The 23,595-nt window shown below is 35.2% G+C and overlaps 1 protein-coding gene across 9 annotated transcripts in view; it reads left to right on the top strand.

Annotated features, from left to right (window-relative positions):
* sif (still life) overlaps positions 1-23,595 on the top strand; it is an 843,636-nt gene that overhangs the window by 760,610 nt on the left and 59,431 nt on the right. For 6 of the 9 annotated variants that reach the window (XM_067789261.1, XM_067789263.1, XM_067789258.1 and 3 more), the window contains one exon: positions 8,312-8,482. In XM_067789261.1, the coding sequence (XP_067645362.1) occupies positions 8,312-8,482 (171 nt within the window). The remainder of the gene's footprint in view (positions 1-8,311; positions 8,483-23,595) is intronic. The other 3 variants (XM_067789264.1, XM_067789259.1, XM_067789260.1) reach the window with 1 other exon arrangement.

The raw sequence follows: 23,595 nt of genomic DNA, 5'->3' as shown, positions 1-23,595 counted from the left end.
GATAAGAGTACATAACTATTGGCACCCTTTGTTATCGATAAGAGTACATAACTATTGACACCCTTTGTTATCGACAGCCAATTTATAAAACCTCGGTAACAAATCGATAGCTCGTCTACACCTCTTCGATAATATTCCTATTACAACTCTATTCCTTGCCTTGTATTGGTGTGCTGTCTGATTTCGCTCGCATCTCTTCGGAGGCTTTGCACCTTAAATTTTTTAATATATTAAAATAAACTTTAAAAAAAGCTCACTGGCCGGCCAGCTTAACCTTACACAACCTGAGAAAGATATTTTTCCTGTGCTCAATATTGAGCTTGAGATGGTTCTAAAGTAGTGGAATGAGTAGGGTCTGCGGTATGCTGTGCTGATCCGGAAATAAATAGATCCAACAAGTGGCGTAGGTCCTAGAAAGCTTCTATTATTTGACAGGGGTAGGAGTTGTTTTATAACATAGATTCTGGCTTTCGATAGGGTTTTGCAGTTTGGTCATTAAATAAATACTACGTACTCATTCAGTCTATGTGAGGTCTTTATGGACCCGCTAGTTCAACTTAACCTAACCTAAAGGGAAGGGCACTCTATTTATCTTCTCCTTTACAAAGTCTTATCTACGCCCTTCAACTTATCAAATTATTGTATTTTCACCGTTAATTGATGAGTTGAAAATCAAAGGTATCGTATAAGATGGGAAATGTCATCTACTGACGACTTGAGTTTGTCGGGCCTCTCATAAAACCGCCACAGCAGTTATTAGAGATCCAACATCGTTTATTCAAAAGTGCATACATTGCTCAAGGATATATATATGTACTATCTCGCCGTATATTAGTGGAAAGTGGCTTGTAATACGCCAGCTTTGCAATATGCTTCTGCTGTAACGACAAAAGCAACAAAAACGATCTACCGCTAAAAGTAAGCAATACTAAGTAAGCATACAAATGTATGTACGTGCATTAATAGTAATTCCGCCAAATGTCAGAATGTCGACCTGTCTTGAACGTGTCGCCTGCGACGTTATATTGTTGCTCCCAACATCCAGCAGTCTTCCACTGATTTCCTGGCAGCTATCAACTGTCAGTGTCAAATTCACTTCCACTCTGTTTTTACTGATGTTGGTATTGTTTTTGTAGTTTTTACTGTTGTTGTCTTCTCTTACCGCCCTCTAAAATGCGTATTAAACACCTTCTATTTACACTCGACCAACAGTTTGTCACCCACTATTTCCTTCCGACTGTGATCTGCGACCTCTGCGGTGCAGCTAAAAGCCACAAACCGAATTGGAAATGTCATGACAAGAAAACACTTTAATGTGAAGTTGTTTGGTATAGCTGTTACAAACAGAGGGACTCACATATATACATACATACAAATGTAGATGAGAGTGGTTTTATATCATAGGGTAAAAAAAAATGTGAGAATTTATTTAGGGCCACCTTAAATGTTACATTTTGTTAGATTTTAAGATTGCCAGAATTTGAGCACAATTGGAAGATATTAACCCGTGCCACTGGGGCCTAAAAGTTTGGAAGATCTTGATTTTTCGCAGTTTGGCGACTTCGGCGACACATATCTTTGGAACCGCTAACGCTATTTGCCCGTGTCATACATCAAATTAAAGGCGATACTGTTAATAATATTTTACATGCAATATAAAAATACGTATGTAGTACTGAATTCGAGATAATGAAGGCAATTTGCAATCTTAAAATCCAACAATATGAAACATTTTAGGGGGTACTCCCAAAAAAATCCGACATCGATTTTTTTAAATCACCCTAATGTACGTATATCAGTTTAAGCAGTATATTTGCTGCCCTTGTACAATGTCCATAAGTAATACTTAATAAGTATGTATGTATAAACCTATTATCGAATTGATCCTCAAGCCAAATACATTTGAAGTTAGAAGAAATCTATATGGAGCAGCAAAACAAGGATACTAAAACCTATTATTCAAACTATTCGTCTGGGTTTCAGTGTCTCAGGCTAAAGATACATTCAGCCACGTTTTTTTTAATTAAAAAAAGTATAAAACCAAAAAAAAAAGACTATGCTCCAAAGTCCAACTAATCGAAAGTACCCAGCTCAAGTGACAAGACAAATTGCTCGAAACGAAACTCTTACGATTTGTGGCCATAGATACATAAATGTGCCCTTAGTGCAGATCTTAAGGATATATTCGTATTTAGCGTTTTGAGTATGCATATTTTATCTCCTTGTCTTTACCTACAATATATCGTCTACCGAAGTGAGGATCAAAGTCTTCAAAACGCCCTATCTCTGAAAGCTTTTGTATAACGTCTTGTCTTAATCTGTTTTGAACCATCTGAACTTGTCTCTACAGATGCTTGGCTATCAATATTTTCTTCTTCTTACTTTACTTCCACCTACACAAATTCAAGAGTGTATTGCCCTGGAAAAATTCAAAGCTGAAAGTATTCTGTAAACATTTTTCAACTGAAGTTAGTTCATCGTACACTGAATTTTACCACAAGCGGTATAGTTCCTTTACTAAGAAGTAACACAAATTATGGACGTAGTCAACTAATCTTAAAAAAGAAAGACTTTTCACTGAATATTACATTTTTCCGATTTCATTCTGTATTTGAGTCTTTTTTCGATACGTGATTACTAGCTTTTTCAAAGTATTCCGAAGTCTAGGGTCTTCTGAACTTATTGGTTCCATTATCTTTAGGAATATTAGTGCGATCTAAACTTCTTAAGCATAATGTACAGATAGGTCAGGTTTTGCCGCATTTAAATCAGCAATCCTATGGTCATATCTTGATGGTCATGATTCGGTTCTCGCCCAAGGAAATTTTTTAACACCTTTTACATCTAAATTTCCTTGCATCCAAGAACCTTTTCAACTATTTCAGATATTTTATTGCAGATGAGAAGAACGTAATGATCCCGACATAGTCCTGATATAATCTTAAAACTTTCCCGAAAAAGTTCATACAAAATTTCGAAATGTTCCCGAAGCATTTCCGACATAGTGGCAAAATTTTAACAAAAACAATTTCTAATTAACCCAGTAAATTTCAAAATATCCTTAGATGGTTCGGATATGATATCAATATAACAAAAACAATACTTCTAAAACAATCCGAAAATGATTCTGACGAATATATCCGTAATGATCCCTTAAATAAGTGCGACATGATTTCCAAATGTCCCAAAAACTGCACCAAAATTATCTGGAATTAGTTCCGAAAAAATCAAGACATTTGCCTGAAATTATCCCGAAATAATCCTGAAAATTTCTCCGAAACCATTGCAGAATTTGCGAGCACTGCCTACTTATCCAAAACTATATATACCGCAATTTATATGAGCTGTATACCAAAATTAAATTGGTCTAAGATAAAATCGATGCAGAGCTATAACGATTTACAAAAACGGCACCGGCAAAAGAAGAGCAGGAATGAGGGGTAGGGCCCCACTTCTCACATTTCAAACATTGTTAAAACTTCGGTCTTTATTTCCCATAGACTTAATATGATTGGTGCAGTTAAATATACTTAAATTGTTCCCAGCGGACGTGGGACTCCTTCAAGCTATAAAGTACAGCATAGCGATGGAATTCTTTCAAATTAATCAAATATCGAAATGTTATCGTTTTAAGGTTTATGAGAAATCAACCGAGTCAGTCGCTTTGCTATAGTAAAATAAATTTACACTCGGATTTCTTGATATATATAAATAATATTTATTAAGTATACAACTAATTATGTGTATCGATGTAAAACTGCAGTTAGACAATAACTTAAATGACTTCGTTTCATTGAAATCACCTAATAAATAATAGATACATAAATAATAATTTAAGTGCGCTCATTTTCAATGCGCATTATAAATCAAATCATAAATTTTTCAAAGAGATATTTCCTTTAAACAAATTCTTACATTTATCTCTACAAAATACAATTTTGTTACACTACGCATGGCATAAAGTGTTGTTGTATGAGTCGTACGCTGTAGCAGCTAGAAATGTGATTGTGTGAGTCGTAGATCAACTGCTCTTCGTGTGCGGGTAACGAATTGGTTTGCCGTGTGTGTTGTTGATTTTTTCCGTACATTGGTGAAAACTAAATAAAACAAGTCAAGGAGGCTAAGTTCGGTTGTAACCGAACATTACATACTCAGCTGAGAGCTTTGGAGACAAAAAAGGGAAAATCACCATGTAGGAAAGTGAACCTAGGGTAACCCTGGAATGTGTTTGTATGACATGGGTATCAAATGAAAGGTGTTAAAGAGTATTTTAAAAGGAAGTGGGCCATAGTTCTATAGGTGGACACCATTTGGGGATATCGCCATAAAGGTGGACCAGGGGTGACTCTAGAATGCATTTGTACGATATGGGTATCAAATGAAAGTTGTTAATGAGTATTTTAAAAGGGAGTGGGCCTTAGTTCTATAGGTGGACCAGGGGTGACTCTAGAATGTGTTTGTACGATATGGATATCAAATAAAAGGTGTTAATGAGTATTTTAAGAGGGGTGGGCCTTAGTTCTAGAGGTGGACGCCTTTTCGAGATATCGCCATAAAGGTGGACCAGGGGTGACTCTAGAATGTGTTTGTGCGATATGGATATCAAATGAAAGGTGTTAATGAGTATTTTAAGAGGGGTGGGCCTTAGTTCTAGAGGTGGACGCCTTTTCGAGATATCGCCATAAAGGTGGACCAGGGGTGACTCTAGAATGCGTTTGGACGATATGGGTATCAAATTTAAGATATTAATGAGGGTTTTAAAGCCCTTAGGTTTATATGTGAAGGCGTTTTCGAGATATCTACTAAAATGTGGACCAGGGTGACCCAGAACATCTTCTGTCGGGTACCGCTAATTTATTTATATATGTCATACCACGAACAGTATTCCTGTCAAGATTCCAAGGGCTTTTGATTTCGCCCTGCAGAACTTTTTCATTTTCTTCTACTTAATATGGTAGGTGTCACACCCATTTTACAAAGTTTTTTCTAAAGTTATATTTTGCGTCAATAAACCAATCCAACTACCATAATTCATCCCTTTTTTTCATATTTGGTATAGAATTATGGATTTTTTTTCATTTTTCGTAATTTTCGATATCGAAAAAGTGGGCGTGGTCATAGTCGGATTTCGGCCATTTTTTATACCAAAATAAAGCGAGCCCAGATAAGTACGTGAACTGAGTTTAGTAAAGATATATCGATTTTTGCTCAAGTTATCGTGTTAATGGCCATGCGGAAGTACAGACGGTCGACTGTGTATAAAAAATGGGCGTGGCTTCAACCGATTTCGCCCATTTTCACAGAAAACCGTTATCATTATAGAATCTGAGCCCCTACCAAATTTCAAAAGGATTGGTAAATTTTTGTTCGACTTATGGCATTAAAAGTATTCTAGACAAATTAAATGAAAAAGGGCGGAGCAACGCCCATTTTGAAATTTTCTTTTATTTTTGTCTTTTGTTGCACCATATCATTACTGAGGTTGAATGTTGACATAATTTACCTATATACTGTAAAGATATACAATTTTTTGTTAAAATTTGACTTTAAAAAAATTTTTTTATTTAAAATGGGCCTGTTTGTCTAAATTTTATTGAGCACACATATAGTAATAGGAGTAACGTTCCTGTCAAACGTCATCATGATATCTTCAGCGACTGCCAAATTACAGCTTCGAAAACTTTTAAATTACCTTCTTTTGAAAGTGGGAGGTGCCACGCCCATTTTCCAAAATTTTACTAACTTTCTATTCTGCGTCATAAGATCAACCCACCTACAAAGTTTCATCGCTTTATCCGTCTTTGGTAATGAATTATCGCACTTTTTTGGTTTTTCAAAATTTCGATATCGAAAAAGTGGACGTGGTTATGGTCCCATTTCGTTCATTTTAAATAGCGATCTGAGACGAGTGCCCAGGAACCTACATACCAAATTTCATCAAGATACCTCAAAATTTACTCAAATTATCGTGTTAACGGACAGACGGACAAACGGACGGACGGACATCAATCAAATTTTTTTTCGATACTGATGATTTTGATATATGGAAGTCTATATCTATCTTGATTCCTTTATACCTGTACAACCAACCGTTATCCAATCAAAGTTAATATACTCTGTGTACAAAGCACGCTGAGTATAAAAAGGGACAAATTGGAGCGTGAAATTTTTTAAACATAAACAATGGCAAAAACAATAAAGTGAACTCATGCAATGCATATAAGGCATTTTATTTTCAGTTTCGGGTTTTCAAATTCGGGTTTGCAACTTTACCAACTAAAAAACATAAAAACAAGTAAAGGTGTCTAAGTTCGGGTGTAACCGAACATTATATACTCAGCGTGAGCTTCAATTTTACATTTTATTTGAGATAAATTACTTTCCTACATAACACGTGGCACCGCCCATTTAAAAAAAAAATTTTCTCCCAATTTCCTCTTAAAATAAAACTTGATAAGCTGAATATCATTGATTCAAGACTATTTTTTGCTAGGTTATAACTTGTTTTATATCTAAGTTGCCGTGCTCTTTAACCGACCCCGTCCATTTTTACTAGAAATATTTTCTGCTATAGGGAAAATTTTTGTACCAAATTTTATTACGAACCATTCATTTTTCTTCGAGTTACGACACCCTAAACATAGAAAATTGCTTAGTCATAAAAGGGGCGGTGTCACGCCCATTTTTTTAAATTTGAAGTTTTTCCTATTTATTGTTATAAATCCACTTGGGAAATGAAATACCATTGATATAAAGCTCTTTTTTTGCAAAGATATAGCTTACTTTATTCGTCCACGACCCTTTTAAAAATCTTTTATATAGAAGTGGGCGTGGTCCTTAAACGATTTCGTTAATTTTTCTTCAAAGCATTCCTTATAGTAAAGGCAACCTCTCTGCCGAATTTTGTTGCGATAGGTTTAACGATTTTTGATTTATGATTAATAATATTTGTAAAATTGATTTTATCACAAGTGGGCGGTGCCACACCCATTTAAAATTTTTTTTTTCAAATTTTTATCAAGAGTCTCAAAATCAGTCCACACGTCAAATTTCAACATTCTAGGTGTGTTATTTACTAAATTATCGGGTTTTTTGTGTTTTCCAAAATTTTATATATATAAAAAGTGGGCAGGGCTATCATCCGATTTCGCTCATTTTCAACACCAATCTATTCTGGGTCCAGATAAGCTAGTGCACCAAATTTGGTGAAGATATCTCAATATTTACTCAAGTTATTCTGCTAATGGGCGGACGGACGGACTGACATGGCTCAATCAATTTTTTTTTTTTTTTTTTTTGATATTGATGATTTTGATATATGGAAGTGTATATCTATCTCGATTCCTTTATACCTGTCCAACCAACAGTTATCCAATCAAAGTTAATATACTCTGTTTGCAAAGCACGCTGAATATAAAAAGGTACAAATATTTGGGTTTAATGCTCATGTTCAGGAAAGGTTTGAAAAGCGAAATTTCTTAGTTTATTGGTGGTAAACCATGCAATTGTGAATAATTTTTAGTAAATAAACTAGAGTTAGAAAATTCACCAGGACAATTTCATATTTTATACAAAGAAAAATCCCGTAATATATATGAATGTTTTTTTAAGATTTGATTGTGTATTCATGTATATGTATATCAATTCATTATTATGGTATGTTTACACTTAATTGCACAATTCTTCCAAGACTTTAACTCTTAAGCACTAAAACAATATTTAAAAGTTTAACTGCCTTAGTGGTTTGACTTTATTCATACGATCTTGTATTTTGCACAAAAAGATTTGGTAGATTTTGTCCCTATACATAAAATTCAAATTTTTCATCACATGAAATGAAATGAAATGTCAGTTTTATGTGCATAACTACTTTTAAAACAATTCGCTTGACTACACAATTCCTTTACACTTGCCCAAATTTGTTTCCCCCTTTTATAAAAAAAACCTATTTGCACAATTTTACATATTTACACCACTCACTTTTTTTGCTAACTTCACAATTTTCTTTCTTTTTTTCATCTACTTTTTTAAATCATCTTTTATTGTATTGCAAAAACCACGTTTCAATATAATAATAATGTCATCAAATAAATAAATGGTAATAATTAAATTACAAAAAATTCTACCTAAACAACTACAAAAACACTAATACAACTACAATCGACAAAACATCATTATCATCACTTGCAAATTAAATTAAATCTCAACATAAATTAAATGCAAAATGCAAAACAAAAAAACATCAAACAACAACCTTCTTCCATCGTCTTCATCGTTGACATTTTGTACCGATGGAAACGCTTGATTGAAGGTTACTGGATTTTGTCGTTCACCTCAGGAAACCCGTAAATCCAGCCCGACCGGTTCAGTAACATCTTCGGTTTCTAATGCCGCCCTAACGCCATCACGTCAACTTACCGATGCCGAGAAGTTACGCAAAGTCATCTTGGAATTGGTGGATACAGAACGCACTTATGTTAAGGTAAGTTCTTCATTTATCAGATTATCTCCTAATTATTTACTTAAGTAAAATAGATAAGTAACTTTGTATGTATGTATATGACAATGGAAGTGTTGCAGTGGTATGTGTGAGCTTAGAATATACCAGCGGCAGGTATGCCTGCAAGAGGTTGTGTAGCCCAACTTTTAAAGGTGGCAGCCCCGCAGTTCATAGTTTTCCAACACAATTTTCAATCTCACCCATTCGCCACGAGTCCTGTTTCTTTAGCAGACGTAGCTCTAGCCACGCGAAGTTCTTCGTGGAATTAAGTGGTGGAGGCGAGATGGCTTAGAAAGTTCAAGTGGTCATAGTAAATCGTTTCTCATATGCTCGGTCCCATACGGTCGGTATGTCCGGTCTAAGTACCTTCACATACTATCCTCACAGTCCGCCAACGTTCTCTTCTTCTGTATGAAATTAGTGCTAGTGCCAAGTGCTAAATACTAATAATTGTACCTTTATATTGTACGTAATTCGGTCGTCTTGATCCAAAGACAGATACAGGGAAATGCTAGAGCAACTTTTTGAGAATGATGTCGATGGATTTATAATTCAATTTCGAGCCAGATAATTCTCGTCTTCAGTTTGAATGTTCTGCTTTTCGCAGACCTATGCATTTTATAAGAAACAATACCGAAATCTGCGCCACAGAACATTGGTTGAAAACCACTGAAGTTTTATTGTTTCTGAAGTCTGTTGGTGGGCAGAGTAAATCGGTGAAAATAAACCATTACATCGAAATGTGAAAAATCGATATTGGTAACATTGAGTTTGAAACTTGCTTGAAGAATATACTTATGTAGCGTTTAAGCTATTTGCTGCGCTTGGAAGTCTCGATCTAAGTCGTTTCACAAAGGCCTTTTTTGAATGATATCTGGCAAGCAGCTTAACAAATCTTGCCCAGTAAGTACTGAAAGTGACTCCTCGCGTGGCAGTCGTTTAAACCGTTCGCGATATTTGATACACCCGAAGCTTTTTAAAAGACCTAGCACAGGTATCCAGATTTTCTATAGATTGGGTAGGGAGTCCTTTTTCTACGGCCCATATCTTTAAAGAGAGACAACTTAAGACTCCCGAGGGATATACTAACTGGACATTGCCTTTAAATAATCACATGCTTATGCCAGAGACTTACCGAGTGATCTTTTACTCTTTCAATATTTGTCAGGGGTTTTTATATAAAAATATAATTATTATTTAATAATTCAAAATAATGGAAATTACAGAGTTTAGGAAATAAAAAGTTTGTGATATTTCAATCATTTCTTTACTGGCGCGCGATGGCAATTCGTTTCAATGTACTCTTCTCAACTAACTGCCCTTTCGCTTAGAGTCGTTCTTCGTTGTCACGTCAAGTAGGATTGCATTTTTAAGTATGTGACACTTATAGGTTAGGCGTCGTTACTTGCTGTAGTTTTAGGAAGTGCGAGATGCAGAAAGATACGGTCGAGCACACATTGTGTCCTGCGCTTGCAGGGTCAAGGCTCTAGCTGCAAGGGGCGGCAGAATTGCGAGATCTCGAGACAGCGAATAAGTTAAATCCTAGAAAATGAAGAAATGTATTTGCGAAGAGGATGGACTTATTGTTTAACTTAAGGCCTGTTTTCGCTTGGTCGTCAAACAAATTCTGCTAACTTTATGGTCACATTCAGTTTATGTCAAGTTTTTATTGACCGACCAGTTAAATCTAACCTAACCTTGATTCTACAGAGCCTAACTACCACTATATATTCCTATCGAATCGGCGGATTTGATTTTCTATAGTGGTGTGGGCTTTCATCGTCATATTGATGATACAAAGCGAATTTTATTTTTTCAATTATCTCGACCCACGCGACATCGGAAAGTTTTTCTTCTTCTGTTACATTGTTCCCGTCTCCTGAGTTTCAAGCTTCACAAGCTCTAAATACACTTTCTTAATATCTACATATATCTCGATACCTGCCCATGTAAAAGAATTAGTTACCCAAAATATTACAACTCAAAAGGGCCCAAAGCTATGAACAAAGTTTCAGGTTCCAATGTTATCGGGAAGCTAATTTAATTCAGAAAGCAAAATTTCCAAACTCGAAAAATGTTTTAAATACCACGATCGCTGCCCCACGAGAAATTTGTTCTATATCTATGTATAGTGTAACGAATTTTGGGGAATTCCGCTTACTTGAAACCTTCTGCTAACGTTCGAATCGATAAACTGTTGAATAAATCACTCCAATATTCAGTATTGCAAACTAATCTTTATTTAGATTACTTTGGGAGTAATACTTCACAATTATACTTCACAACCAATAGCGTGTTTAAATCAAAACCGGTTCTTTATTACTCAGCTTGCGCTTCTTTTACACTCTCGGTTTCCTCGTTCACCCAATTCTCCTAAGGTCTAGTAATTTCGCGAACAGTTGTACCTCATGCTTGGTTAGTTACCAGCTATGTATATAAATGAATGTCTGTAGTCCACGCCTGCGATGTGTGAGTAACTACTTCGGCTGATGACTACATATTTGTGTATGTGAGATATCTCTTCGTTGCATTCTACATAAAAGTGGCTGCTTTATTGTTGCTGTGCATTTATTTAGTAGCAGCTTTGTGATGCCAATATTTATCGCAATATTGTCTTGCCATCGGGTTCCGAAGTATGTTCCAAGTTTCAAGACTCTAGGTACACAAGAAGTTATTAAAAAATCGATTATGAAACTCCCAAGTTTTTTTACTGAAATTTGCGAACTAACATGAAATCGACCAAATATAATCGTTGTTATACGATCAGATTGAAACATGATCTAGGATCAAAAATAATAATTTTCCATGTTTGATGTCTGATTGAGTATCAGAATGTGAATTCTCCAACATTTAATTATTTTTATCACATTATCAGCGCTCGAAACCAACGACAAACTCTTTAAGTTATCTTTGCTTTCTTAATTTACTTTTGAAATAGTCCCAATTAGCTACCTAAAAGTGTTCTTCAATTCACGCATAATATATATCAAAGTCTCCTTCCCTTCTTTTTGCCTCTTTGGCCTTTTTAAATCTAAAGCCGGGTTTATATGGAAATAATGTGTGTTGATGAAACAGAACAAAGATTATTTCCTCCTCATTCCTCCATATTCCCAAACTATATAACACCAAGTTTACATATACCGAGACTTTTCTCATTTACGTATTTAATTTCCTATCGCTAATTAAATAACGAACGCTAATGACGAGAAGTTTTTTGAGATGCCAATTTATTTCCTAGAGTTGATACCATCTCCTGGTATCACCCCTAAATATAAGCTCGAAATAATAGAGATACATTGAAGAAAAGCATCAACAAGATACCTGACCGAAAGGTTTGACATCTGATAATCTATTTCCTAGGGATGGAACATATATTAACGCGCAGATAACCTGTTGTGGATGTTTTGTTGATGTATAAACACCTAAGACCTAAGGCTGATTTGAGTTCATGGCTGCCCTTTTCGGAAGTAAATTGAGTGCTCTCAGTTAAAACGAAAGGCTTGAAATTTTCGATTAGGAGTTTTTAAGATCTCATCACTAGTTAAAATACTGGTTATTCCTTATTTACGGTGATGAAATACTGGTTTATCACGCAACGCTACTTTATTTGCAGTGTCATATATATGAGCCAGACTTCTACAGGGTAGTATGAGCAGACAATTGATGTAACGATCTTTGTCCACAGCCGGACCGCTTTAGGACATTGGGATCCCACATGTTAAGTCGGATATCGTGCGGAGGTGTCGAGACCTGTTGATGTCTATCAGAAATTAAAGGGAATGAATTTACAGAATAGATAACCAGGAAAGGTTCGGAAATAGATATAAGCGAGGCGGACAGCTCCGAACGATCAACACCGCATTTTCTTCTGAGGCCAACCGAACAATATTAAATTCAGGTAACTCACTTGCTGTGGACTAGGGAAGGACCTCTCCAAGTCGTTCGAAACTTAAGGAGATTTCAGACAGAGTGACTCCCTGTGGTCGATTTCTGTAATTGGATGCTGGAAAAATTATACTAGCTGCAGAACTTAACCGATCTGGAACAGTTTTCTATAAATTCGTGCAATTACTGGCATATGCTGATGATATTGATATCATCGGCCGAAACACCTGTACTGCAAGTTTGCTTACCCAAACTGGTAAAAAAGAGCCGTAAAATGGGTTTGATGGTGAATGAGGACAAAACGAAGTAACTGCTGTCTTCGACCAAAGAGTAAGCGCATATGCGCCTTGGCAACCATGCTACTGTTTGCAGCCATAATTTCGATATAGTAAAAGACTTCGTTTATTTTTGTACCAGCACTAGCACTAACAACGACATAAGCTCTGAAATGCAGCGAAGAATCACTCTTGCCAATAAATGTTCCTTGGACTAGGTAGGCGATTGAAAAGTAAAATCCTCTCTCGGCAAACGAAAATCATGTTCTACATGTCACATATCGTACCCGTCTACTATATTGTGCAGAAGCATGGACCATGACAACATCAGATGAAGCGGCGCTGGGAGTGTTTGAGAGAAAAGTTCTTCGAAAGACTTATGGACCTCTTTGCGTTTGCGATGGTGGGTACCGAAGAAGAATTAATGATAAGCTGTACGATCTTTACGCAGACATCGACATAATCCAGCGAATTAAAACGTAGCTAGCTAGGCCATGTTATGCGAATGAAAGATGACACTCCGGCTAATAAAGTGTTTTCATCGGAACCCGCCTATGGAAGCAGAGCAAGAGGGCGGCGCCCACTCCGCTGGAGTGAAGAGGTAGAAAACGGTTTAAACTCCCTTGGTGCGACTAATTGGCAGAGCGAAGAAGCGACTGGTCCGGCTTGTTGGATGGCCATAACCGTTTAAGCGGTTTAGCGCCAATTAAGTAAGTAAGTAAGTACTCTCTGGTGGTTGGATTTATAACCGGCCATATAGCAATCGGGAGGCACGCACAACGGCTGGATGCTCCCTCTAATGATTACTGCAGGAGCTGCAAAGACGAAGAAGAAATAGAAACAGTCAAACATTTTCTTTGCGATTGTCCCGCGCTTTGGCAGAAGAGGAAGAAAACTCTGGGATCTCCCTTCTTTGACGATCTTTGTGATCTGGCTAAGTTAGAACCTTAGAAACTTCTGACGTTTGCTGTATCGACCTGTTGGTTTGAGTAGGGGAGAGATCCACGTGGTATCACAATGGGAACTTTTTGGGCCTAAGTGCAATGTTGCTCGCACCGGTGGCCACTCTAACCTAACCTAACAGAAGTACTTGCTATAAACCAACTGCGATGATTACCAGGTCATATTTGAATAGGAGCGGAACTAGCTTTCTTCTAACAGATATTTGCAGTTAGTATACTTACTGGTGTGATCACAAGTCATTGCGCTTTTGAAGCGACGCACCGTCAAGCTCTCTCTGTGTCAAAGCTCTCAAAATGAGTATGAAGGGAAATCGATGCATCTATTTCTCTGCCGATGTTCAGGACTGCAAACAAGGGAACCCAGATTTCCGGGCGCACGGTTTTTCGAAATTCTGGCAGAGGTTGAGAAAGTGGATCTTTCACTTATATTTTAGTTTATCAGAGAAAGCAAATAGTTGGTTCAGTACCACTGGGGAGTAATCTGGTTGAACGAATAGGCTACGACCCAGCACTCACAATGGAAAAAAATGTCTCCTAAAGTGAAAGTGTGGGAAATTCCCTCGCGCACCCCCTTAAACTTACCTAACCTAACTTATATAGTTAATATACAATATAGACAATGCGATTTGAAATCTAGTTCCAGAAATCTAAGTTTCTTTAATTTTGCTTTTTCAGTTTAATTTAAATTGTTTCTCAATTGTACTTTACTTCTGCAATCTTGGAGTATTTTCCTCCATGCTGCTAATCCTCAATCTGCCTTGCTTGGCATCGAGTAAAGTAAGGTTTTTTTATACGATTCTTCCTATCTTTTTGTTCTTCTCTCTCTCTCGCTGTGAACAAAAAAGCGCTACCTTATATATACATATCTACCTTAGTTTTTATTATCATTCACTATATCTTTTTTAGTAAACATTTAAGAATACATCAAATAATCGACCACCTTAATCATCACAAAATTAATTACTTTCATTTCGAAGTGTTTCGAAGTAAAAAACAAATTACAAAGCTTATAATGTTGAAGTGAACGTCTTGTTATAATGAATCCATGACTTTGAACGAACGGAGCAGTAAATGGAGTCAATTGGATTTCAAGTAGATATCTTGTTGAGCGATTGCATTTCTGCAGTACATACAAACTTACATAAATATTTACTAGAAGGAGAAGAAAATGTAAAATTAAGGGGGGATGTTGAAGATGTACTTGATTCAAATTACGCTATAAAATTGCTATAATACGAATAAATGTCTCAGGTGGAAGAAAAGGTATTAGCAAAAATGTCAATACATGCAGATATTTATGTAGAAGTTCATGTACATACGTACACTATAGCGAAAGTATCTACTTCGAGTGAGTGGGCTGCTAGATCATTTACATTCCATACTACGAGCATATCGGAGATGAAGATTGAGAGGGAAAGGTAAAAGGAGAGAGCGAGAGAGTGGGAGAGGAGTGGGCGATGGAGGGGGAGGGAGAGTTAAAGGAAGAGGGGTAGGGGAGGAAAGGGAAGAGTACGAGGAACGTGAAGGTGAAGAAAAGGATGGAAAGGTAGCGTTGAAAGTGAAGTGGATAGAGGGGGAGAGGGAGAAAGGTAGGGCGGCAAAAGGAGGATAGGCACCATGCTAAATTTAACAACGAAGTTTTATAATATACTTAGTTATTTGGCGATATCGAGGGAGTGGGGTTCTTCTTCCTCCTCTACTTTGATAGGTGAGCCGCAATAAGAATGTTTTAGAGAGGGAGCATCCATTCGCGTGGCATGGCCTGACCAACGTAGCCGATGATTCAATGAACTATGTCGAAGTCTACATAAGCTACTACAAAATAATTATAAATTCTCATTCAATACTCGTCTTCGCCAATGTGTAGAGGTATATAAATCTTTCTAAGAACTTTTCTCTATGAATAACGCCATGCTACAAGATGGATGCTCTAGAAACTCATATAGCTTGATTTCCGTTCGACGAGAGCAGAATTTTCTTTGCAATCATCTACTTAGCTCAAACATGGGACTTGGTTAGGTTAGGTTGAACGGAATGAGCCAAAAAATTACTTCTAACCCAACACTTTGCGCATTAGTGGGCCAATTGCGATTCCCTAGATGGTTTCTAAGATTTCCTGTATCAAGAGAGATTCTCTTCCAAGAGAACATAAATTTAGCTATTTTCGTTTTTATATACCTCCATTCATCGAAAAACGATTGACCGAGAATAATTAACCGCCTACTACTTAGAGCCGGAGAAGGCCAGGCAGATGCTGCAGGCTTTCAACCTTCTCAGAACATCTTCTTATAGGACAGTAATAATGCTATTCAATGCCCGTAAAATCGGTTTAGAAGCCTATAAAATAGTATGCCGTGGTAACCCTTATCAGGGACGACAGGTTCCACTTATTCAGAGTCAAAATTAAATGTTCATTTCCAACAAATGAAAATAAATTGCGGAAAGCAGAATCACAACTTATAACTAAATAGATTGTGGCGTCTGGCCAGACGAGAAAGCTTTATTTTCGTGAATAACTTTACTACTACCCACCCGATCATGAAAACCTTTAGTGAATTTTTAAATTTAGAGGCGGTCTTTATAATAATTCCGAAATCGATATTTATTTATTTTTATTTTATCTGTTTTTTTTTTTTGTACCAAAATTGATTATGTCACATTTTAGCGTTGTCGTCTGGCTAGACGAACATGTTTTTAAACCTATAAAACCTCATAGATCGAATTCATTTGAAAATTTATCAATAAAAATTCAAACTTATCAAAATTTAAATAAAAATTTAAATATTTGTGGATAAAGTTCAAAGTGTAAAATTTCATCTGGCCAGACGACAACGCTAAAATGTGTTGAATTTATTTGCCGATAATCGGAGGGTTAAGGTAACAACTATAATCAGGTCATATGCGGGTCGGGTATTTAAACTAAGGATTTGTACACCATAAGTTCTTGAGCTATTGCGCCAATCGAATACACTAGTACAAAGTTAATGAACACTTCAACTCAATGTCTCACAGATTTCACTTACGACTTCTGAGGGGTTTTGAAAGGCTCAGCGCAATCTTTGTATCTGGTTTAAAAACTGAATAACCAGCGTTGCCACAGTTTTGTTTTACAAAATATTTCAACTCAATCGTGTCTGTAGCCAAAATTTCGCTTAGTGGAATTGCGCTAAAACACTGCGCAATAATATTGATCATGGCGCTGGCTTTATAGTATTGTGGCGAATATTAGTGACACTATGTGATACTTACATCACTAGTCTGATGCTAAGTAAATGAAGCCGCAACAACAATAAAGCAGGCAGTCACTTGTATCTACATAAACGAATCAATCATTATGTCTACAAATATGTACACGCAGCGGAGAGAGATGCGCAAACATACATACATATATCTTATCAGAGATGCTGCCAAAAGTAGGCAATTATCTGTGGAGGTATCACTGACATATACACGCGTATATGAGAAGCTATAACGTTCATCTGTAGTTACGTTATAGCTGGTAGCAAATTCTAGAAATATAAACGTCTAGAAATATGTCAACGAAGAAACCAAAAAGTATAAAAGCAGCAGCAGCTGAGGCACGTCGATTCAGTTTTGATTTAAGCACGCTATCTGTTGAGCAGTAGAAGTGTTATTGTGAAGTACTTTAATAAAGACCATTTTGCATTATTGAATAGTGGAGTTATTTATTCAACACAGGGGCCGAAACTGTGATTCCTTTTATAATATAATTCATTGCAAAACTATTAATTTTGTAGTTTTAATATATTTATTATTTTCGGATTTTTATTTCTTTAGTCAGATAGAACTAGTTAAACTCGGACTATTAAAAATAAAAGTCCGGAAATAAAAGTTAAATACGGACTTTTATTTTTTAAGGTGAAATAAAAATTCCGCTTGTTAACAAAGAAACGGCTTATCAGAAACAAACAACTTTTTTTTAATTCGTTTCTTTGTTATCAAGCGGGACTTTTATTTCACCTTAAAAAATAAAAGTCCGTATTTAACTTTTATTTCCGGACTTTTATTTTTAAAAGTCCGAGTTTAACTAAATCTATCGGACTAAAAAAATAAAAATACAGATTTTACTTTTATATGTGAACTTTTATGGAAAAAGTTCGAAAAATAAAAAGGATGCAGGATGCAAGGAACTCAAACATTTTCACCTAGGACAATTTTTTGACCAGGACTTTTTCGACTCCGTCTCTGATTCAACAGTTTAGTGATTCGAACGTTAGTAGAAGGTTGCAAATAAGCGGAATACCACTAAAATTCGTTACAGTATAACTTCCAAAAAAAGTGCGCCATTACCCAGATTTTATTTATATCACACTCAATTGCAATAGGCACCTAAAGCAAAGTGCGACTGTGGAAAGTAGGTGAAGCTGTTAGGTTATGATTTTCAGTGCACCAACTAACAACATTTTGGAGTGAAAATTACCAAGTAAATGTAAATTTTAAGGTCATTACGAATTGTGATTAAGCAGAGTAGATGTATACGTATATATGTGTGTATAAAGTGTGAACACCAAATATTGTAGGTGCTCGGAAAATCTCAATGCCAAATTAACGCACTGAATTGCTGATAACCATGAGGCGTTAATTTTTTATGCTAATTTCATCAAGATTTCCAAAATGAATAATGCAAACGAAACACCCAACCAAATTTGGTTAAGTCGAAACGACTATAGCACTTTATTTAACTATGTACATAAGTATGAGCGCATACTTGTAAAGGTAGAAAATTTTGCTAAGTTAATATTGTAGTACAAACAAAATTTCAGTTTAAGTAAGTGGGCGCGCTGAAGAGAAAATAACTTTGCTGTTGGTGTTCTTTATGTAAGTACGCCAGCTCAAATCCGATAAGCAAACAAAGGATGATAATAATTAAAATTTTCATTGTAAATTATGTAAAACTAGCATAACGCTCGAGAGAAAGGATGGGATAGGATGGGACATGCTTAATAAATTTCGCTAAGGTTGGGCGTAAGATTTGGATGTTATCTACATAATTTTTTGTATCTAGGTAATGGAATTTATTATTATCTCAATCAGTACTTTTAAAATATTAATTAATTTGGTAAATTGTGCTCTTTCGTTTGTCTTCATCAACATTATACTAACGTCCGATTTATCTAGAATCATCTTTTCGCTTATCTTAATAAAACTTCATAAAGCTTGTCATCTCATCGTAATGATCTGGCGCCAGATAAACAATTTTGCGATTAAATGCAACAACAACGATTAGAGCCAGATATATCCAGATAGCAGTCTGGTGCGATTTGTTAATTTCTTGTCTTTAGTTTGGCAACACTTCCTTTAATAAACCTGCTTTTTAAAAAATATATGTCGCTGCCTGGCCTTCAACCGTATGTTTAACCGTTAAATGAAACAAAGCGGCGACATCTGCCTACCACAACTCATGCGTACTGAAATATTAGACCTTTACTTCTCAAGTATCCCCATAATCGAGAGCAATAGAAAATAAGGAGCTAGAAAACTCACTGGATGATGGCTATAGATGTCTGGTTCAATTTGTTAGCCACATGATTTGTTCAAGTTATTTTCTTTAATTTGGACAAACTAGCTTCGATGAAACGATTTCCTTTATAAAAATTGTCGCTAGCTCGCCATGTAGTGGTGTCAAGTTTATAAAACGCTTGGAAATAACTCTAACTCGTATTTTATTAGAGAGTTCACTCACCTCAGGGTTAGAAAAGTTATCTGAATAGCTATAATAATCTATTCGGTTTTATATCGTGCTATTTGTAATGAGAGTGATTGATACGTGAGATGGTGTTTAACATAATTAGCCCCTTATGAGTGGAATTGAACACAAAAATCTGCAAATGAGAACTTATAAGAGCAAAAGTATAACGAACACTGCTTGGGGAACCTGTCGATTAGTGTTCCCATTAGAATTGAGCGTGATACGAAAATGATGTATGTTTATCGACCAAAATTGTTTATTGAAAAAATTTGAAGGACCATTTGATACAATCCATACAGCCACTTATGTATGTATATTTTTAACAGTTTCCGGAAAAATTAAGTTTTAAATTACGAAGATACTCGGAATTTACTAAGAAAATTACCTGAAACATACTCCATATCGGATATTATACGTGGGAATTTCGCAAAAATTACCGAATACATAGCACTTTCTAAAATTTGTAAATATGAAGGAGGGCTACTGGAATTTTACCAAATGCTTATTTACTTTCAGTTTATTGGTGTTAGTGTCATTGAAATTTTTATCAATCTATTAGTACTTTCGGTAGTCGATGTTTGCAGGGTATGTGAACAGCGGTTCAAAAATTTGCAATTTTGATAAATGCACCAAAGTGGTAACCGTGATTAAAAAATGTGTCAGGTATAATTCAAATACACCCATACTGTTTATCTGTGCTATGTACTTAGGCTTAACGCTTCTCAAGGTATACATAACTACTTTTTTCTCATTTTCTCAGCTACTAGCATTGTTTTAATTAGTTTGTGCAAGTTTTTCATAACTTAGCAAAATATTTATATGCTGCTGCTAAAAGTGCGAACAGCAAACGCCAAACGCAGCCACTAATTGGTGCAGTTGGTGGCAATAACTTTTTGCCACTGCCACAGGCCACAGAGCATGCATAGACTATGATTTCAAAAAAAAATTTCAAAAAAAAAAGTTGTAGTCTTTCGGCAACAGGCGGAATTGTCTCTAAACTGGAAACTTTTATTTATTCAACTATTGTTTCAAAGTTTTCGCACTGTATTAACATAAAGAACTCTTACGTATAATTTATATGTGCTTTTTATTAACGAAAACAAAATACAAAACTAGCCACGTATTCATGGAAAATGTTCAGACTTTCCTGTCCAAATGCAGACAAACATTTGTGTTTTTCTAGTAAGCAACTTTGCTTGTGGCTTCCGCCGCTTTTGCTACTTTTTGGGAAGTATACCTCAGGCAATTTGCCCTTTCTTCTCCCATTCCTATGTCAGTGGGACTTCGGTGTTATCACTTTTTACCTTACAACATGCGTGTTGTCTAATTATTCATATTCTAAAAAATTTTTTAATTAATAATTTTTCTTTGCGAAAGGCAATGTGTATTTAGGCCATTTATTTTAGTATTGATACATATACAATGGTATGCCTATATAAACATTAAGCTTGGTTGATTTGCATGGACGAAAGTTAACCCATATCGCGCCATCGATTTTTCGATAGGTTTTGGGCTCAGGAAAAAAAGTTCCACTAAGCATACCCAAAATAATTTTCTAGCCTGCAAAATTTGAGTTTTTTGACTCTTTTTTTCTTCGGATTTTTAAGGTTTTTTTCATGACCTGCTTAAAAAATTTTCATTTGATTTTAAAATTTTCATGTATACCCTGTCCGACTCAAAATTGTCCGCTAAAAACTTTGGCGATAACAGTTTTTGAAAAAAAAATATATTTTTTGGGTTTTGAGGAGTGTTTTGGTATTTTGGTCCGACTCAAAATTGTCCGCTAAAAATTTTTGGCGATAACAGTTTTTTGAAAAAAAAAATATTTTTTGGGTTTTTAGGAGCGTTTTTGTGAAAAAATTTATTTCGCCATTTTTTTTTAAGGGTTTCTTCAGAAACGTGCAAAAGTGTTGCCGATGAAAACAAATTTGTCTCATAGTTCCTATCCCACTTAAAATTATGCGATAAAAACGTTGGCATTAACAGTTTTTAAAAAAAAATTTTTTTTTTTTGGTTTTGGGACTTGTTTTGGTCGAAATCGATTTTTTTCATTTTAAAGGCTCCAAATCATTTTTTATGTATATGTTTCCGTTAGACCCACCAATAAGTATACCGAAATGATCAGGGGACGAGCTGAGTTGATTTAGCCATGTCCGTCTGTCCATCTGTCAGCTTGTTTGAAGGTAAACTAGTCCCTCAATTTTTGAGATATCTTAATGAAATTTGGTAAGCAGGCATATTTTGATGGGGATTTGACATTTGTCGGAATCGACCGGATCGGACCACTATAGCATATACCTCCCATACAATCGATTGTTCAATAAGAGGGTTTTCGCCATTTCTGCCCCATTTCTGCCTCATTTTAACAGCTAGCAACATCAAATTTTACCACACAAAATTTTAATGAATTGAATTGAAAAAATCATCAAGAACGGACATATTTATATTATATATCCCGTACAACCGATTGTTCAGTTAAGAGGATTTTCATCATTTTTTTCGAAATTTATTTTATGTCCGAACCTGCAATAAGAACTGACACATTGTTTCATGGTTCGGCTCTAACCTCAAAAGGCGAAAAAGAATCACTAACGACTGAGAGTTTTTTGAGGATAAAGCCGAAACGTGACTCGTCTGACGAATTCTGATAGCTGCTTCGAAATATGCACATAACAGTACATGGAGAATATTTCCAAGAGTCGCTTTACCTGATCTGCCAGCCTATTCTTGTATGAATGCTTAATTTATCACTCTTAGTTGTATCGAAAATTTACGTTTTTGCCCTCTCCAATACCTGTTATACAGCAGCGAACAGAAAAAGAGGCATTGGCTATTTGTAATAAATTTGATCAACTAAATGCTTTTGTTTTTTATTTTCCATATTTTAAGCACAAAATTTTGTGAATTTTATAACCGAAGTTAATTGAATCAATTTCAAGATCATTTTTAAGAAATTCGAAAAAAAACATTCGAAATCAATACAATTTTTGAGAACCTAATTATAACTTTCACTTTGGTAGACTAAAATTTTTTGGGCTGCAAAACTGTACATATACTCAAAGAAATCAAACAGCTCCACACTAAAAAAGTCAAAATTTTTCGAATTTTTCCAAATTGAATTTTTTTTAATATCGAAATTTAAAAAAGATTTTAACTGACGAAACTCTATAAAAATCGCCACTGCTATTTTTCTGTCTGCCGCTGTATACAAAAATTTGTATTTCGAAGCCTACATAGTACTTTTTTAATTTTTAACAGAAATATTTATTAAAATGGGTTCAATTTCGAAATTTGAGTGTTTTTGAAACTAGCCTCGAAAAAATTTTTTTTTTCGAATAGTGAAAAATTCGTCATTCAAAATTTTTTTTAATCGATAATAGTTTTTTGTTCGACAGAAATGTGTGTTTCATTAATTAAAAAAACATAACCTCAATCGTTAAAACGTGAAAGCTCGGCGTGATTCCTGCATCACATGAACAATTCTCACTGAGCATAAATTTAATATATTTTGCCATTATATTGGGCTTCTAAAAAAACTCTGAGTTTAAGCTTCGGAATTCTGAGAGAAACCGCTTGGGAACAAATCCTAAGATAGCGCGTTTTTGAAGCATAGATATGTTCGCAATAATGGCCCAACCATTAAATCTACCGTTATGAAATAAGTTTTAAATCAGAGCCGGCCAAAAGTTGCACATTGTGCAATTTGAGTTCGTATTTTCACACAGACACTAACGATGTGCGATCACGATCGTTTGCTTTCGCTTGTCACTCACTAAAACCAACAGTGAATGCAAAACGAAAAGTCCATGCTACTTTTTGGGCACATAATAAAAACAATATGCTGCAATGTTAAAGTCACTTTTAATTCGTTTTAGTTAGTATTATTAAGTACCTCTGAGCATACATATTAATATTGACAATTTAAATATTAATTATTAATAATTAATTAATTATTAATAAATATTGACAATTTAATATAAATATATTTTTATACGTTCTACTTAGTTTTATTAATTTTCATAAATTTTTTATTGAATAACTATGTTTTGAAAACATATATTTCTATCTTTACATTTACTTTGTTTTATAGTTCTTTCTTAATGAAAAAGTTAATTCTTTTAAGTAAAGTTTGCATTGAATAAACACCATACCTTCTTTTAGAAAAAAGTTTTATCAGACTAGCTCGACCTCCGCGTTCTTAGTTATACGAATATAAGTAAATATAGCTTGAAATCAAATAACCAAAGTCCTTTTTAATTTCAA

Source organism: Eurosta solidaginis, chromosome 5 (genome assembly GCF_040869045.1).
Source record: "Eurosta solidaginis isolate ZX-2024a chromosome 5, ASM4086904v1, whole genome shotgun sequence".
Classification (NCBI taxonomy): Eukaryota; Metazoa; Arthropoda; class Insecta; order Diptera; family Tephritidae; genus Eurosta; species Eurosta solidaginis.
The sequence above is the reverse complement of the archived record's forward strand: the minus strand, read 5'-3'. Positions and strand labels throughout refer to the sequence as shown.